At 44.1% G+C, this 18,549-nt stretch overlaps 1 protein-coding gene across 1 annotated transcript in view; it reads right to left on the bottom strand.

Moving 5' to 3' along the window:
• abca1b (ATP-binding cassette, sub-family A (ABC1), member 1B) overlaps nt 1-18,549 on the bottom strand; it is a 45,564-nt gene that overhangs the window by 6,833 nt on the left and 20,182 nt on the right. The window contains exons 16-38 of the mRNA XM_076738947.1: nt 18,291-18,512; nt 17,999-18,203; nt 17,149-17,262; nt 16,785-16,959; nt 14,114-14,245; nt 13,711-13,988; nt 13,393-13,613; nt 13,050-13,125; nt 12,718-12,968; nt 12,161-12,212; nt 11,919-12,044; nt 11,169-11,317; nt 10,904-11,028; nt 8,325-8,423; nt 6,748-6,937; nt 6,299-6,393; nt 6,173-6,205; nt 5,965-6,070; nt 2,412-2,486; nt 1,859-2,028; nt 1,136-1,313; nt 845-960; nt 16-160 (exon numbers count right to left, since the gene is read on the bottom strand). Of these exons, the coding sequence (XP_076595062.1) occupies nt 16-160; nt 845-960; nt 1,136-1,313; nt 1,859-2,028; nt 2,412-2,486; nt 5,965-6,070; nt 6,173-6,205; nt 6,299-6,393; nt 6,748-6,937; nt 8,325-8,423; nt 10,904-11,028; nt 11,169-11,317; nt 11,919-12,044; nt 12,161-12,212; nt 12,718-12,968; nt 13,050-13,125; nt 13,393-13,613; nt 13,711-13,988; nt 14,114-14,245; nt 16,785-16,959; nt 17,149-17,262; nt 17,999-18,203; nt 18,291-18,512 (3,333 nt within the window). The remainder of the gene's footprint in view (nt 1-15; nt 161-844; nt 961-1,135; nt 1,314-1,858; nt 2,029-2,411; nt 2,487-5,964; nt 6,071-6,172; nt 6,206-6,298; nt 6,394-6,747; nt 6,938-8,324; nt 8,424-10,903; nt 11,029-11,168; nt 11,318-11,918; nt 12,045-12,160; nt 12,213-12,717; nt 12,969-13,049; nt 13,126-13,392; nt 13,614-13,710; nt 13,989-14,113; nt 14,246-16,784; nt 16,960-17,148; nt 17,263-17,998; nt 18,204-18,290; nt 18,513-18,549) is intronic.

The raw sequence follows: 18,549 nt of genomic DNA, 5'->3' as shown, positions 1-18,549 counted from the left end.
TCGGCGCCGACTCACGTTGTTTCCAAAAAGCTCCATGACGAAGGTGGAGATGCTGCCGTTGATGCCGATCAGGATGTTGACGCTGGTGAGGACGACGTACGCCGTGCTGGGGATCTTAAAGAAGAAGGAGGCCGGGTACATCAGAGGAGTGATGGACCAGCTGAGAGCAGAGGACACGGACAAGGTTAGCTCAGTGGACGGACAGCGGGGACACACCAGAGCTGTGTGTCGCTGAGCAGTCTGTCCTGGTACAGCCTAGTATGACGTAGTCCAGAGCAGTACTGAGCAGTACTGAGCAGTACTGTGTAGTACAGAGCAGTATAGAGCAGCACAGAGCGGTACTGAGCAGTACTGAGCAGTACAGAGCAGTACTGTGTAGTACAAAGCAGTACAGAGCAGTACTCTGTAGTACAGAGCAGTACAGAGCAGTACTGTGTAGTACAGAGCAGCACAGAGCAGTACTGTGCAGTACTGTGTAGTACAGAGCAGTACCGTGTAGTACAAAGCAGTACAGAGCAGTACTCTGTAGTACAGAGCAGTACAGAGCAGTACTGTGTAGTACAGAGCAGTATAGAGCAGCACAGAGCAGTACTGTGTAGTACAGAGCAGTACAGAGCAGTACTGTGTAGTACAAAGCAGTACAGAGCAGTACTCTGTAGTACAGAGCAGTACAGAGCAGTACTGTGTAGTACAAAGCAGTACAGAGCAGTACTCTGTAGTACAGAGCAGTACAGAGCAGTACTGTGTAGTACAGAGCAGTACTGTGTAGTACAGAGCAGTATAGAGCAGCACAGAGCAGTACTGCGCAGTACTGTGTAGTACAGAGCAGTACTGTGTATCTGACCCGTAGAGCAGCAGCAGCAGGGCGAGCACCGGCAGGTTGGTCGAGGACACGTAGGCTTTTTGTTGGAAACAGATGAAGATGAGGATGACCAGCGTGGCCGGGACGACGTAGTTACACTGTAGAGAGACACAAACAACGTCAATAACAACACTGAAGATACACACCGACACACACACACTCTGATAGATACACACACTCTGACACACACACTCTGATAGATACACACACTGTGACACACACACTGTGACACAGGGTCTGGTGCAGTGAGGGTGCGTTTGGTTTGCGTCTCACCATGTCCCAGATGAAGTTGGCCACCCAGTAGAGCAGTGGCTGCACGCCGCTGATGAAATGCATGTGTTTGGTTTTACTGACTCGCTCCTGGATGAGGAAGACCACGAAGCTGGCCGGGACGAAGGACATGGCAAAGATCACACAGATGGACACCAAGACATCCACAGAGGTTGTCACCCTGGAGACAGAGAGAGGACGAGTTACATCCGCAAGTCCTCTGACATACAGAGTAATGAACTCCAGTGACAGAAAGTCCACTATCATCTGTGTGGGGACACCTGGTGACGGTAGTTCAGGTGAGGTGTCCCAATGTGTCTCCTGTCAGCTGTGTTTCCTGTCATGTGCGTTTCCTGTCAGGTGTACCTCCTGTCAGGTGTGCCTCCTGTCAGGTGTGCCTCCTGTCAGGTGTATGTCCTGTCAGGTGTATCTCCTGTCTGGTGTACGTCCTGTCTGGTGTACGTCCTGTCAGGTGTGCCTCCTGTCAGGTGTATGTCCTGTCAGGTGTGCCTCCTGTCAGGTGTACGTCCTGTCAGGTGTATCTCCTGTCAGGTGTACGTCCTGTCTGGTGTACGTCCTGTCAGGTGTGCCTCCTGTCAGGTGTACGTCCTGTCAGGTGTGCCTCCTGTCAGGTGTACATCCTGTCAGGTGTACATCCTGTCAGGTGCGCCTCCTGTCAGGTGTACGTCCTGTCAGGTGCACCTCCTGTCAGGTGTGTGTACTCACAGTGCGACCTGTGACAGCTGCTCCTTGGTCAGGTTCAGAGGATGGTTGAAGGCACTGATGCCGTACTTGCTGGGGTCTCTACCTTCAGGCAGGTTTGCTCTCAGGATGCCGTTATTCATCACGTTGATGAACGCTCCGATACTGTGCCAGCCTTTGTTATTGAACCAGATCTGAGGAGAGTTTAACATCTGTTACCATTTTGTCAATCGCTCAAATTTCATCCTGTATATAAGTAATTCTTTATAATCTGCTCAGACAATCAGACTTCCTCAAGTATCAAAGTTCATTCTTGAGCTTAAAAGACATCGAGTGGAGATTTTATTTTCTGAACACCTGAGCTCTTTCTGAGCGTGCTCAGCAGCACACCTGCAGAGTTTCATGTGACAGAAACTTTTCTCTGAACAGACAAACTTTAAAAACTTTTAATAACTTTTAATAAACAAACTTTGATTCATTTCATACATTTTCATTCATTCAATAAAAAGTGAAGGTGGACGTGTGTCCTCATAGCTGTGGACACTTGTCTTGATTTAGTCTGAGAACTGTTTCTCACCTTGACGTTGTTCTTTGTGTCCAAACCGTTGATGAACCCAGACAAACTGTCAAGGAATCGATCTGCAGCAGCTCCCTGAAACCAACAGTTAAACCAACATTAAACCAACAATTAAACCAACAGCTAAACCAATGTTAAACCAACGTTAAACCAACAGTTAAACCAACATTAAACCAACAATTACACCAACAGCTAAACCAATGTTAAACCAACAATTAAGCCAACAGCTTAACCAATGTTAAACCAACGTTAAACCAACAGTTAAACCAACATTAAACCAACAATTAAACCAACAGCTAAACCAATGTTAAACCAACGTTAAACCAACAGTTAAACCAACATTAAACCAACAATTACACCAACAGCTAAACCAACATTAAACCAACAATTAAGCCAACAGCTTAACCAACGTTAAACCAACAGTTAAACCAACATTAAACCAACAATTAAACCAACAGCTAAACCAATGTTAAACCAACGTTAAACCAACAGTTAAACCAACATTAAACCAACAATTACACCAACAGCTAAACCAACATTAAACCAACAATTAAGCCAACAGCTTAACCAACGTTAAACCAACAGTTAAACCAACATTAAACCAACAATTAAACCAACAGCTAAACCAATGTTAAACCAACGTTAAACCAACAGTTAAACCAACATTAAACCAACAATTACACCAACAGCTAAACCAATGTTAAACCAACAATTAAGCCAACAGCTTAACCAATGTTAAACCAACGTTAAACCAACAGTTAAACCAACATTAAACCAACAATTAAACCAACAGCTAAACCAATGTTAAACCAACGTTAAACCAACAGTTAAACCAACATTAAACCAACAATTACACCAACAGCTAAACCAATGTTAAACCAACAATTAAGCCAACAGCTTAACCAATGTTAAACCAACGTTAAACCAACAGTTAAACCAACATTAAACCAACAATTAAACCAACAGCTAAACCAATGTTAAACCAACGTTAAACCAACAGTTAAACCAACATTAAACCAACAATTACACCAACAGCTAAACCAATGTTAAACCAACAATTAAGCCAACAGCTTAACCAATGTTAAACCAACGTTAAACCAACAGTTAAACCAACATTAAACCAACAATTAAACCAACAGCTAAACCAATGTTAAACCAACGTTAAACCAACAGTTAAACCAACATTAAACCAACAATTACACCAACAGCTAAACCAATGTTAAACCAACAATTAAGCCAACAGCTTAACCAATGTTAAACCAACGTTAAACCAACAGTTAAACCAACAATTAAACCAACAGCTAAACCAACGTTAAACCAACAATTACACCAACAGCTAAACCGATGTTAAACCAACAGTTAAGCCAACAGCTTAACCAATGTTAAACCAACGTTAAACCAACAGTTAAACCAACATTAAACCAACAATTAAACCAACAGCTAAACCAATGTTAAACCAACGTTAAACCAACAGTTAAACCAACATTAAACCAACAATTACACCAACAGCTAAACCAATGTTAAACCAACAATTAAGCCAACAGCTTAACCAATGTTAAACCAACGTTAAACCAACAGTTAAACCAACATTAAACCAACAATTAAACCAACAGCTAAACCAATGTTAAACCAACGTTAAACCAACAGTTAAACCAACATTAAACCAACAATTACACCAACAGCTAAACCAATGTTAAACCAACAATTAAGCCAACAGCTTAACCAATGTTAAACCAACGTTAAACCAACAGTTAAACCAACATTAAACCAACAATTAAACCAACAGCTAAACCAATGTTAAACCAACGTTAAACCAACAGTTAAACCAACATTAAACCAACAATTACACCAACAGCTAAACCAATGTTAAACCAACAATTAAGCCAACAGCTTAACCAATGTTAAACCAACGTTAAACCAACAGTTAAACCAACAATTAAACCAACAGCTAAACCAACGTTAAACCAACAATTACACCAACAGCTAAACCGATGTTAAACCAACAGTTAAACCAACGTTAAACCAACAATTAATCCAACAGTTAAACCAACAATTAAACCAAAAGCTAAACCAATGTTAAACCAACAGTTAAACCAACGTTAAACCAACAGTTAAACCAACGTTAAACCAACAGTTTAACCAATGTTAAACCAACGTTAAACCAACAGTTAAACCAACAATTAAACCAACAGCTAAACCAATGTTAAACCAACAGTTAAACCAACGTTAAACCAACAATTAAACCAACAGTTAAACCAACAATTAAACCAAAAGCTAAACCAATGTTAAACCAACAGTTAAACCAACAGTTAAACCAACGTTAAACCAACGTTAAACCAACAGTTTAACCAATGTTAAACCAACAATTAAACCAACAGCTAAACCAATGTTAAACCAACGTTAAACCAACAGTTAAACCAACATTAAACCAACAATTAAACCAACCGTTAAACCAACGTTAAACCAACAGTTAAACCAACGTTAAACCAACAGTTTAACCAATGTTAAACCAACAATTAAACCAACAGTTAAACCAACGTTAAACCAACAGTTAAACCAACGTTAAACCAATGTTAAACCAACAATTAAACCAACAGCTAAACCAATGTTAAACCAACGTTAAAAAAACCAATGTTAAACCAACAGTTAAACCAACGTTAAACCAACAGTTAAACCAACATTAAATCAACGTTAAACCAACAGTTAAACCAATGTTAAACCAATGTTAAACCAACAATTAAACCAACAGTAAAACCAACGTTAAACCAACAATTAAACCAACAGCTAAACCAACGTTAAACCCACGTTAAACCAACAGTTAAACCAACAATTAAACCAACAGCTAAACCAATGTTAAACCCACGTTAAACCAACAGTTAAATGAACAATTAAACCAACAGTTAAACCAATATTAAACCAATATTAAACCAACAGTTAAACCAATATTAAACCAACAGTTAAACCAACGTTAAACCAACAGTTAAACCAACGTTAAACCAACATTAAACCAACGTTAAACCAACAGTTAAACCAACAGTTAAACTAACGTTAAATCAACGTTAAACCAACAGTTAAACCAACATTAAACCAACATTAAACCAACAGTTAAACCAATGTTAAACCAACGTTAAACCAACAGCTAAACCAATGTTAAACCAACAGTTAAACCAACATTAAATCAACGTTAAACCAACAGTTAAACCAATGTTAAACCAATGTTAAACCAACGTTAAACCAACAGCTAAACCAATGTTAAACCAATGTTAAACCAACAATTAAACCAATGTTAAACCAACGTTAAACCAACAGCTAAACCAATGTTAAACCAATGTTAAACCAACAATTAAACCAATGTTAAACCAACGTTAAACCAGCAGCTAAACCAATGTTAAACCAACATTAAACCAACGTTACACCGACAGTTAAACCAACCAACACCCACATCGCTTGTTACCAGCAGGCAGCTCGTTTGATTGGCTGCTGAAGGCTCTGACTCAAACGCAGAGATGAAGGTTTGTGACTGAATGAATTCCCGTGAACGTCCCTAACTGACCTTCTGTAACTCAAAGATCTTTCGCACTCGTTTGATCGCGTCATCGATCTCGTTGGCCGGTGGGAGGACCTGAGTGCTCCTGGCACCCAATGAGAAGCCTCCGTACCTGCAGAGAGAAAAACAAGATCCAAAGAGTGAAAAAGCTGAAATGACGACGGACTGAGTTTGTGAGTTACAAAATGAAAGCAAAGAGATCAAAAAGACTGACCTGAATTCATTCACCCACACTTTGTTCTTCAGACTGAAACAGACAGAATGTTTTCATCACTGAGACCACGTCCTCCTGTGTACCTGCAGTATTCCTATGTATTTGTACTGCGATGTACTCTCTCACCTCTTGCCGATGATCTGAGCGTACGTTTTCACCAGGTAGTCGGAGATGTTTCTTCCCGTCAGGTTCTGCAGAGTGTCGGTGGCGCTCAGCTTCATCTGAACAACAACAGAAACGTCAGCATGACTTTTCACCAGTGAAGCAGAAAACTGAAGCAAAGATCACCAGACAAAGTCATCAAACAATCAGATATTATTATATTATGATTCCTCTTTCAAGCTTTGAGATCCAGCTTCATAAACAGGATTTTACAAATCCTGAGGAAAACACCCCCCAGTGCAGACCCTTCCCCTAAACTCACCCCAAGACACATGAAAGGGTTTTTTTAAGTTTTCTTATTTTATGAATGACTCAACAGTCTTCTTCATGATACAGATATTATGTGTTTGAAAGAGTTCAGGAGGACAGAACCCTGCTGACTTCAGGTTCAGGTCTGTGTGAGGTGGTCTGACCTCAGGTGGGGGCAGTCCGCCGGCTCCTGGAGGACAGTCCGGCAGCATCTTCTTCTTGCCGTCGCAACTGCAGAAACAGGCCGGAGACGGATTGTCCATTGTCCAGTTTGTGGAGCTGAAGAGCTGGCGGACGCTCTCGGGGACATCAGGGGTGTGCCAGTCCTCATCGCCCATCGTACAGGGGGCCTCGCTGAGGGAGGTAATCAATGAGAACACCTGATTAATCCTGAAAGATACAAGACTCCCAGAGTATCTTTAATGTCTGCTGCCAAGTAAAAATATCAAACATCACTTTTTTTAAGATTAGAATCAGTATGAGGTATGAACAGTATGAAGTATTAACAGTATGAGGTATGAACAGTATGAAGTATGAACAGTATGAAGTATAAACAGTATGAGGTATGAACAGTATGAAGTATAAACAGTATGAGGTATGAACAGTATGAAGTATGAACAGTATGAAGTATGAACAATGAACAGTATGAAGTATGAACAGTATGAGGTATTAACAGTATGAGGTATGAACAGTATGAAGTATAAACAGTATGAGGTATTAACAGTATGAGGTATGAACAGTATGAAGTATGAACAGTATGAGGTATTAACAGTATGAGGTATGAACAGTATGAAGTATGAACAGTATGAGGTATTAACAGTATGAGGTATGAACAGTATGAAGTATGAACAGTATGAAGTATGAACAATGAACAGTATGAAGTATGAACAGTATGAAGTATGAACAGTATGAAGTATTAACAGTATGAGGTATGAACAGTATGAAGTATAAACAGTATGAAGTATGAACAGTATGAAGTATGAACAGTATGAGGTATGAACAGTATGAAGTATGAACAGTATGAAGTATGAACAGTATGAGGTATGAACAGTATGAGGTATTAACAGTATGAAGTATGAACAGTATGAGGTATGAACAGTATGAGGTATGAACAGTATGAAGTATGAACAGTATGAAGTATGAACAGTATGAAGTATTAACAGTATGAGGTATGAACAGTATGAAGTATGAACAGTATGAGGTATGAACAGTATGAAGTATGAACAGTATGAGGTATTAACAGTATGAGGTATGAACAGTATGAGGTATTAACAGTATGAAGTATGAAGAGTATGAAGTATTAACAGTATGAGGTATGAACAGTATGAAGTATGAACAGTATGAAGTATGAACAGTATGAGGTATGAACAGTATGAGGTATGAACAGTATGAAGTATGAACAGTATGAGGTATGAACAGTATGAGGTATGAACAGTATGAGGTGTGTGGTATGTTTACGCACCGAATGATGAACACATGAGTGAAATACTGTATTAATATCAAAATAGAGCAGTGATTCCCAAACTGAGGGTTGAGACCCTCCAAGTAGTCTCTGTATGAATGTGATCATTCACAATATGACAAGCAAGAAAAAAAACAAACCAAATGCATTCTGGGACTTTTCATACTTTGAACTCTTCAGGCCTCTAAAACTGATTCAGATGAATCGATGAGAGAAACAATAACGACTCAATCTTTTATTAAATCTGTTCAGTCATTTCTTAAAGCTACGTTTTCTTACGGGATGGGATGTCCGTCCATGCAGCGAGTCCCAAGGCCCGGAGGGTCCAGCAGAGCGTTCAATAACTTCTGCATGTTGGCTTCTCCGGGAGCATCATCACTAACACACAAACAAACACGTCAGTGTGTGCGTGACAGGCTGATTTTCTATTGATCACCATCAAGTCATCGGACATGTAGAGTACAAGTGTGGAATGTCCGACTTCAGGCTGCAGCAGGAACTAATCAACGATTCAGTGATTAAAGACAAAAACACAGACAGTGACACTGGAATGACAGCATCATGTGATATCAGTCCAGTGGAGGAAGGTTCAGTGCAGTGGGGGAAGGTTCAGTCCAGTGGGGGACGGTTCAGTCCAGTGGAGGACGGTTCAATGCAGTGGGGGACGGTTCAGTGCAGTGGGGGAAGGTTCAGTGCAGTGGGGGAAGGTTCAGTCCAGTGGGGGACGGTTCAGTGCAGTGGGGGACGGTTCAGTGCAGTGGGGGACGGTTCAGTCCAGTGGGGGACGGTTCAGTGCAGTGGGGGAAGGTTCAGTCCAGTGGAGGACGGTTCAATGCAGTGGGGGAAGGTTCAGTCCAGTGGAGGACGGTTCAATGCAGTGGGGGACGGTTCAGTGCAGTGGGGGAAGGTTCAGTCCAGTGGGGGACGGTTCAGTGCAGTGGGGGACGGTTCAGTCCAGTGGGGGAAGGTTCAGTGCAGTGGGGGACGGTTCAGTCCAGTGGGGGACGGTTCAGTGCAGTGGGGGACGGTTCAGTCCAGTGTAGGGCTGGGCGATAAAACGATAACGATGTGTCCCGCGATAGACACGTAATCAATATGAATAAAAAATGCGTTCAATAGAACATTCGATAATTTTTTTTCTTTGTCGGAAGAAACCAGAAGTTGCGAAGCAAGGTTGGTTGCATGAACAAAGGTACTCGCTCTCAGGTAACCGAGCAACCTAGCGAGTAATCACTGATCAGTGGGAGTGACACGTCAACACACCAATCATGTAACAGTATAAGTTCGGTTGCGCCATCGCGTTGTCTCGTGTTTGATTCTTTGCAAGGAGTGACATGAGAAATAGAAAGCGAGCGCTGCAGCGAGAGAAGAAATTGTCGATAAAACAGGGAAAGTCAGCTCGTCAGTATGGCAGTTTTTTGTAAGTCGGACCGTAGTCAGACCAATGTGGTCTGTAAAGTATGCAAGACCGTCGTCCCCACAAGACCGTTTAATACCACAAACTTATTTTACCACCTTAGCCGCGCTCACCCTTCGGAGCGCAGCGTATTCGCCAACGTTCAACAGCATCTGCAACCGCAGCACCACCGCACAAGCAGCAGCCCGCCATGCAGAGGTGCTCTGCTTCAGCGCCTTATGACAAATCATCTAAAAGGCACAAAGACGTAACGGAGGCAGTGGTATGATATAGATAAAGACGTGCTCCGCTGAGCTCTGTGGACAAGACAGCTCACAAAAATCTCTTACACGTTTTTGTTTTTTTTTAAGCACATGTGCAATAAAAATATAATTGAATAGTTCACGTATGTTTAGAGTAAGAAGAGTTACTAAAGTTATTCATAGTTTATTTATTTATAGCTCAATCAGTGTTACTGTCTGTCATGTTTGTTTGTTGTATGTCACAGATGTCAAGTCTACCTCAGTTTCTGCTTTATTTACAAAACACTGCACATATTTGAAAACATTTTATTCACCAGAAGGTGAATCAGCTCGTGAACTTCGTGTCACTAAACCTGCAGAAAAAAAAGTTCTCAGTTTTCTCTCTGTTTACATTTTTACACTTTCATTGACATTTATTATTTGAGCGTTTTCCATGGTTGTGTTGACATTTCCTTTCCTTTCTGCCTTGATAGCTTATGGGATTATAATCAGAAGAAGGTTAAATAAAAATGTTTAAATTTAATGTATTTATCCCCTGGTCCTTATTTTAAATAAGTCATAAAAAATATCAATAATTATCGATATCGACCGATTTAAAACACTTATATCGTGATACAGTTTTCAGCCATATCGCCCAGCCCTAGTCCAGTGGGGGACTGTTCAATGCAGTGTGGGAAGGTTCAGTGCAGTGGGGGACAGTTCAGTCCAGTGGGGGACGGTTCAATGCAGTGGGGGAAGGTTCAGTGCAGTGGGGGACAGTTCAGTCCAGTGGGGGACGGTTCAATGCAGTGGGGGAAGGTTCAGTGCAGTGGGGGACAGTTCAGTCCAGTGGGGGACTGTTCAACGCAGCGGGAGACGGTTCAGTCCAGTGGGGGACTGTTCAATGCAGTGGGGGAAGGTTCAGTGCAGTGGGGGACAGTTCAGTCCAGTGGGGGACGGTTCAATGCAGTGGGAGACGGTTCAGTCCAGTGGGGGACTGTTCAATGCAGTGGGGGAAGGTTCAGTGCATTGGGGGACAGTTCAGTCCAGTGGGGGACGGTTCAATGCAGTGGGAGACAGTTCAGTCCAGTGGGGGACGGTTCAACGCAGTGGGGGAAGGTTCAGTTGACAGTTGGGTGCAGTGTGGGACTGTTTACAATAGTCTGGGACAGTTTAGAGCAATGTGGGACAATTGGAGACCGTTCAGAACAGTTGTGTACCTGATGAAGGTGACCTGGTCCTCGTAAATCCAGGGCTGCAATTCCAGACTGGGATATTTTCCAAATGGGGGGACAATGAGACTGAAGACCAAAGCGATGCACACAAACACAGCAGGAAGGACAATCTGCAAGACAAACATTTCACTTTTGAGATGAAAACCAGAAATGAACAAACAAGGCAGACGAGTAGAGAATTTTAAACGATAACGTACTGTGTGTATTTCCAGTCATCTAAACCTAAAAAGACGAGCAGACGTCATCGTACCTGAGCGAAGAAGCCTTTCCTGGACCGTCGAGCATACAGAAACCGTTTCCACATCAGAGCCACAAACTGCTGCCTCTTCAGACTCCAACCGCTCACCTGATACGATCCTTTACCATCAGTGCAGTTCAGCCAGTCCGTCTCCCTGCACTCTGAGAGGTCACATGTGCAACACAGGTCACATGACACAAGTTGCACGATACACCATCAAAACTTTACTGATATGGATTACCTATGCTAATGCTAACACCAGCATGCTAACATTCACCCAGTCAACATATAACAGGGCTTCTCAAAGTCTGGACCACCGGACCACAGGACCACCTGGAGCCAGTCCATTCTGTGAACTGGCAGCCCGTGGGCCCCACCGGTCCTGAAAGTGATCATCGCTTAGCCTTTTAGCTCAGAGCGTTTTCTCGAGTTATCATTGTGGATTTCCATGTTTTTGAGGAGTGTGTTCACACTGATGCAGACTCGTGGACAGCAGATTTACCAGCAGCTCCTGAACCACAGACAAAAAACATGTCTCTTTTCACAGGGACACAGTAACTCGTCTCAGCCTCGTCTGCCTCACTTTCATGCTGTCCAGTCACAAGAGATGTGACGTTAATTAATGATTAATGTTTTCGTTCCTGACCTCTGACCTGAGTGATGTGAGCGACCTCATTAGAAACATGACAGAATCTTGACGGAGACACGTTTGTGTGTTCTGGGGTTTGTGTTTGATTTCATGAGGACATGATCAGACTGTACCCGGGTCTCCGTCAGACTCGTTGCAGTCGTTGTTGTCGTCCTCTGTTAAAGGTCTCAGGCAGCTCTGATGGTCTCCTCCACCGAAGGCGTGAGTCCTCCGCCGCCTCTGAACAGGAAGTGTTCCATCTGAGCGCACACATGAATTCACGTGGTGTTTAATGTCGTCAAGACTTATGTGTCGGCTGCTTTCAGAGTTTTGACTCTTATTTGGAATGACATCACAGTCAGAGGTCATTTCTCACCTGAGGGCACTTCAGTGTCGACTCCGTTATCTTCAGCCACTTTCAGGAAAATCTACACAAGCAAAAAAATATCCAGAATCATTTCATGTTGCAATGCTGATAATGTGCTTCTTGTGGATACTGTGCGTGTGTAAAAAAACATACTAAAAATATTGATCAAAAACAGAAAATTATCTTTATTCTTTGTGGAACAGTTTCCTGCGAGATCATCTGAGCTGTGCATCACTTCACTCCTACTGCTAACAGCCGGCTGGATGTTACTGATCTCTAATCATTGATGACTCATGATGAAAGACAGAATATTTTACTTGATCAATCATGAAGTGATCATCAGTAAACTCTCAAATAAAATCTGATTCAAATAAGAGTAACGTCTGACATACGAGCACAGACAAAGAAAGCTGTCAAACGACATTTGGCTGATATTCTGTATCTTGATAATGTTTGGTGTGTTGATTAATGATCAGAGGATGGACAACCTGATCTGAATGTTTGCTGACACAGCTGAAGGATGAACTCAATCACATTAAACATCAGACTGACAGAAACCACGTCACCTCCTCCAGCGTGGTGTCGGACACTCCGTAGCTGGAGATGCCGAGGTCGGGCAGCTTGCGGTCCAGGTCTTTGAAGAGCTCCACAAAGGCCCCGTCCTTGGCAGCGCTGTATGGCAGGACGTAGGTCAGTTCGTGTCTGAGGTCCTCCACCAGGCGGGCGGCGGGGACGTGACACCAGATCAGACCCGAGACTAGAGACACGTCTGGGGGGACGAAGGGGACGTCACAGATGGACGCGGCTGGACCGTTCTCTGAGGACAAAGACAAGAGACACAGATGAGATCCACCCAAAGGTGAACCAGACAAAGGTTCTGCAGGGACAGAGAGCTCACCGATGGCGGCAGCCTCACTTTCATGTTCGCTGCCGAGTCCTGCATCACTGCTGCTGACCGAAGCGCACTCCCCCTCCTGGAAGAGCCACAACACATGGATTTCAAGTACTGTTACTGCACACATGTACTGCAGGAAAGAACTACACAGAGAGGGCACGGTACTGCAGGAAAGTACTACACTGTACTACAGACTTAGTTTTCACACTGACTTCACAGTTACCGCTGCCGGGGACACAAAGCAATCTTTAACCACATTACAGCCCCGCAGAGCAGTGAGCCTGTCAGGACACTGTCCAGTGTTCACTGAGGCGGCAATGAGAGCTGAAGCTATGCTAGCTGACACCTTCTTGGTGAAAGACACGGTGCTGGAGGAGTTCCTGCAGGAGCTGAGCGACGGCTCCGGTTCTTTCTTCACCAGCGTCAGGTAATAACCCGTCCCCAGCTGGTTTTTCAGGTACAAAGACGAGCCCACGCAACACAGCTTCCCGTGGGAGATAATGGCGATTCGGTCGCCCAAGATGTCCGCCTCGTCCATGTGGTGTGTGGACAAGATAATGGTCCGACCTGAAAGGAGAAAAGAAATTCAATTTGAGTCTCGCAAGTGAGTGAAAATAACCAAACTTAATATCAGCAATTAGACCGGCCAATCAGGACAACTCACCCTGTCGATACTTCAGCAGCAGATCCCAGATCCCTCTGCGGGCATAGGGGTCGACGCCGGCCGTGGGCTCATCCAGGATCACGACCTTTGACCCCCCGACAAAGGCTAGAGCCACAGACAGTTTCCTCTGCATGCCGCCAGACAGCGCGCTGGTCCTGGAGCTGCGTTTGTGCGGTAGCCCGGTGTCCTGCAGGATCTGCTCGATCTCACCTTTTACCTGCTGCTCTGACAGACCTTTGAGTCGGCCGTAGAACCAGATGTGTTCCTCCACCGTCAGCCTGCAGGGGGCGCCGCAGCATATTAACAAGGTTACATGATGAACATGAAGACATTTGCAGTGGAAACCTGTTAAAGCTAAAGAAATGACCTTTCAACCCATAGTGAGGCCAAACACAGGACTCACATGCTGAAGAGGACGTTGTGCTGTGGACAGACTCCCAGACTCTGTCTGATGGCACTCAGCTCAGTCCGGATGTCTTTGCCCAGGATGTAGGCGGTACCAGAGGTCGGAGGGAACAGACCGGTTAGAATGGACCTGCAGGGGAGTCAAGAGGTTGTTTGTTGGAATAAAGATACTGGATCTGAGTCCATGTCTGTAAACTGGATCTAAATCTGTAAACTGGATCTGAGTCTGTAAACAGGATCTTCTTCTATATCTATACCTGTGCCTGCACCCTCTGTCGTGTATTTGAGTCTGTAAACTGGTTCAATCAATCAATCAATCAAACCTTTATTTGTCCCCAATGGGTGACTGCTGTGCAACACTGGGAGCAACACATAAGTACACACCAATCACTCATAATCCTAAATACAAAGACAGAAGAGGAATAGTCAATCAGTATGGATACAACAGTAAAATAATAAATACAAGTGTAGATATGAACCACAGGAAAAAAGGGGGGGGGGGGGAATCTGAGGGTCCAAATGAATGTTTCTATCTGTTGGTTTTGGCATATGGAAGTCTGAGAAGTGAGACAGAAGGCAGAAAGTGAAACTGTTGACAGACAGGACGAGAGCAATCAACAAGATGGATTCTGCTTTCTTACACAGCTGTTCACTGTCAACGTCCTGTAGAGTTTTTTGAGCAGTGCCAATCATTTCAGTGCAGACATTAACCACCTCGTTAAGTACATTCCTCTGCTTTACCGTAAGTGACTGAAACCAGCTGATGAAGGAAAAGCTAACACAGACTCGATAAAAGAACGATAAAACACGGTCAACAGGGTTGAGTCAACTTGAAATTTGGAAAGTTTCCTAAGACAAAAGAGGCGCTGCTGGCTTTTTTTTTTTTTTTTTGTAGGTCTTGTCAGTATTGCTCTCAAATGTCGGCTTATTGTCTAGTATGGTTCCCAAATAGTTGTATATATAGGACTCTGTTGGGGGGGGAGCTGTGAGCGTCTGAAATCAGTGCACATGTCCTTTGTCTTTGACACATTCAGACATAAGAACACCATTTTAAAAGATAATCAACTACGGGACCATGAGAGTTCTCAACACTGTTCAGCAGGCTCACTATGACTGTATCATCCGCAAACTTCAGGATATGATGGTTATCAAATGTGCTGCCAGGTGCATATAGATGTGATTTAGCAAAGTTAAGGTAGCGTCCTGCACCCCTCTCCTGGACCTGTAGGCGAACTGCCGTGGGTCAGTCAAGTGTTCAGTACTTTTCAGAGGTTCAGCTTTCATCAGTTTTTCAAATGACTCCATTACTATTGAGGTCAGGGCTACGGGCCTGAAGTCATTTAAAGGTTTACGATGTTTAGATGTGGCGGCAGGAACTATGGTAGACTGTTTCCACAGTTTCGGGACCTTCATCTGAGACAGTGATGAACTAAAGATGTGATTAAAAAAGGCCCTAGTTGTTCAGCACAGTTTGAAAGCATTCAGAATCAGAATCAGATATACTTTTATTGATCCCAGGGGAAACTCTTATCAGGGCCCACACTTGTTCTGATTTTACAGTGTTTAAAAGTTTTAATAACTGCATGCACATCAAAAGGAGAAATGGGCAATGGTTTGATTTCACGGTAGCGTTCTTCAGCGTAGTTATTGTTAAAATCATGCACATCAAATCTGGAATAGAATTTATTCAGCTCCTGAGCCAAAACCAGATCTGATGTGAACCCATCTAATGAGGCCTTTTTCTTCACACTGTGTCAGCCCGACCACAGTCCTAATACAGTCCCATGCTGAACCCAAGCTATTGTTGCTAAGCTTGTCTTCAGCCTTTTGTTTCTAGCAGAATTTAGTCCTCCTGATCTCCTGTTTGATTTCCTTTTGTATGGACATAAGCTCGGTAAGGTTACCCAGTTTAAAAGCCTGTTTCTTCTTGTTTAGTAACACTTTCAGATGTCTGCTCATTGGGGCAGGATTTAACAGTCTTTACAGGGATAACAGTGTCCTCACGGTAAGCTATCCAGGAGCCGACCACATCACTGACTTCATCAACGTCACCAGAAGATTCAGTGAACTCCTCCCAGGCTGTGGGGACAGCACCGGAGTACCAGTGTGGCCTCTTTTGACCACACTTCCCTCGCTGTCACCCCTCTGAAGACATGTCCGATATGATGGAAGCGGGTATTCACAGTTATGGTCAGCTGAACCCAGCGGGGGGAGTGGAATTGATTTATATGCACTGAGTCTTGTCTTTCCTGGTGGGGCAGGAAACATACTGGTGAAAGCTCATCAGGGTTTTATCCAGTGAACAATGATTAAAGTCGCCTGAGATCAGATTAGGGGCATCTGGAGATATGGATCGAAGTTTCTGAAAGATGAGCTCAGAGACATTTTTTCCATCAGCCGATGGATGGATATGAACTACAGTCACGCCGAATACACAGGGCGCCGGGACAGAGAGAGCAGCTCAACGTCCCTGGTACGATGTCTCTCTCTGGTTGACGCTGTCCTTCACTCTCATGATTGAGGTTTTCTGGCTCCACTGTCTTAGTTCCTGGACTGTCTCTTTTGTCTGTATCTGCACTTTATCCTGTAAGTTTCTGTATGGATACCTGTATCTTCACCTGTGTCAGGGTTAGGGGTGTCTGTACTGGCTGATGTGGTCCTTTACTCACATGGTGGTGGTTTTTCCGGCCCCGTTGTGTCCCAGGAAGGAGGTGATTTGTCCCTCGTAGAAGCCGAGTGTCAGTCCGTCCACTGCCAGCTTCTTTCCGTGACGATACACCTTCACCAGGTTCTCGATGTAGACTCCGGGCTCCAGGTGAGCCGGCTCCTCCTCGATACACACAGCTGGAGAAACAATGCAGACACACTGTTCAGGAAGTCTCCTTCAGATTAAAAGTCCAATAGATTACATTGATTATAGGAAAATAAACTAGAGTTTTCCCTTTGTTCTTCTCAGCTGCACCTGATTTGTCGTTTCTGTGAGCGCAGCCACGCGGCGGCGTTACAGGTTACTCTGCGTTACAGCAGTCTCACCTCCTGCGTTTCCTTTCCGGCTCAGAGGGACTTTGTTGGACTTTCCATCTTTCTCTCCAAACCAGTAGGACTTGGTGAAGGGGAAATACCAGCGTCGAGGGATCCCATACTGACCTGAGTCGCACAGAAGTAAATCTTAATAAAACTCTGAATACATTTAGAACATTTTCAACAGGAAAACACTCAGTGAGACACGATTTTCTTCTTCTTCTTCTTCTTCTTCTTCTTCTTCTGTGTAAAATGTGTTTCACATTTCCACAATGTGCATCGCCACCTACTGACCAGAGTCTGGACTGTTTTGCAAACTAACAAAGTTGTGGAAAACTGTATGGTCAGACTTTTTACAGGAATATTCAAGTTTAACAAGAGATTAAAAACAAAGTTCAGGAGAAGGAAGAGAAGAAGGGAATCAACGTTATCATGACTGTTACAGGCCAAGAATTACGGCCTGTATTTTATTTTGAAAGTGGCTCAGTCCCTTTGTTGTGCTGATTGCCTGTGTTCATCCGCAGGCGTGTGCAGGGTTTAAAAGCCATGGCCACACCCCTCTCTCTCTCTCTCTCTCTCTCTCTCTCTCTCTCTCTCTCTCTCTCCATTCCCTTTCACAGGTCCAGGTCAGAGCCTGACAGGCTGTAGCTGAGATCCACCTCAATAATCAATAAACCTCTTAAAAAGCTTCGCCTTGTGGCCGTGTGACTCGTGTTGCTTCCCTTGAGCCAGGGATCGTGACATGACTGTCATAATCGTGGAGCTGATGAAGAGTTCAAAATATTGAGCTTCAAGTTCTCTTTTTAAACTTGAAACTATAGCTTGGAAAGCAGATCTTGCGTTTTAAGTCCTTCTGTCTCACCTGGAAACACGGCCTCGATGTACCAGGTGAGGACTCCATACAGGAAGGAGTCGAAGTACATGATGGTGATGGCAGTGCGGAGGCTGAAGTCGTCCTCCTCCAGAGGACTCGACACCAGGTTCTTCCACTGGATACCGATGCCCTGCTCCTCAAACAGAGCGAAGTACTCACAGCCGAACCCGAACGCCACAGGAGACAGGAGGCTCTGCAGGGGAGGAGGACACGTGACTTACTCTGTCCAATGACAACACGGCATCCTAACAACACACTCGTCAAAGTCTGGTGGTCTTACAGCGAAGACTTTTGCTCCGAAGCCGATGTAGTCCTGCCAGGCGACGCAGAGCACGTAGGGCAGGTAGAGTGTGAAGTAGATGATTCCTCCGCAGGCGGCGGCCAGGTTAGCACGGGCGAACGCCGTGCTGAGGAGGAAACACTGCATGATGGTCACCACGGCAAACGAGCCCAGGAAGAGGAAGACCACCCCGGGGTCGCTGTAGGGCAGCAGGTTCCCCTTCTGTTCAGGACACGAGTTCAGAACAACGTCCGTCATG

The sequence above is a fragment of the Chaetodon auriga genome, chromosome 9, assembly GCF_051107435.1.
Source record: "Chaetodon auriga isolate fChaAug3 chromosome 9, fChaAug3.hap1, whole genome shotgun sequence".
NCBI lineage: Eukaryota > Metazoa > Chordata > Actinopteri > Chaetodontiformes > Chaetodontidae > Chaetodon > Chaetodon auriga.
This window is presented reverse-complemented; position numbering and strand designations above follow the sequence as displayed.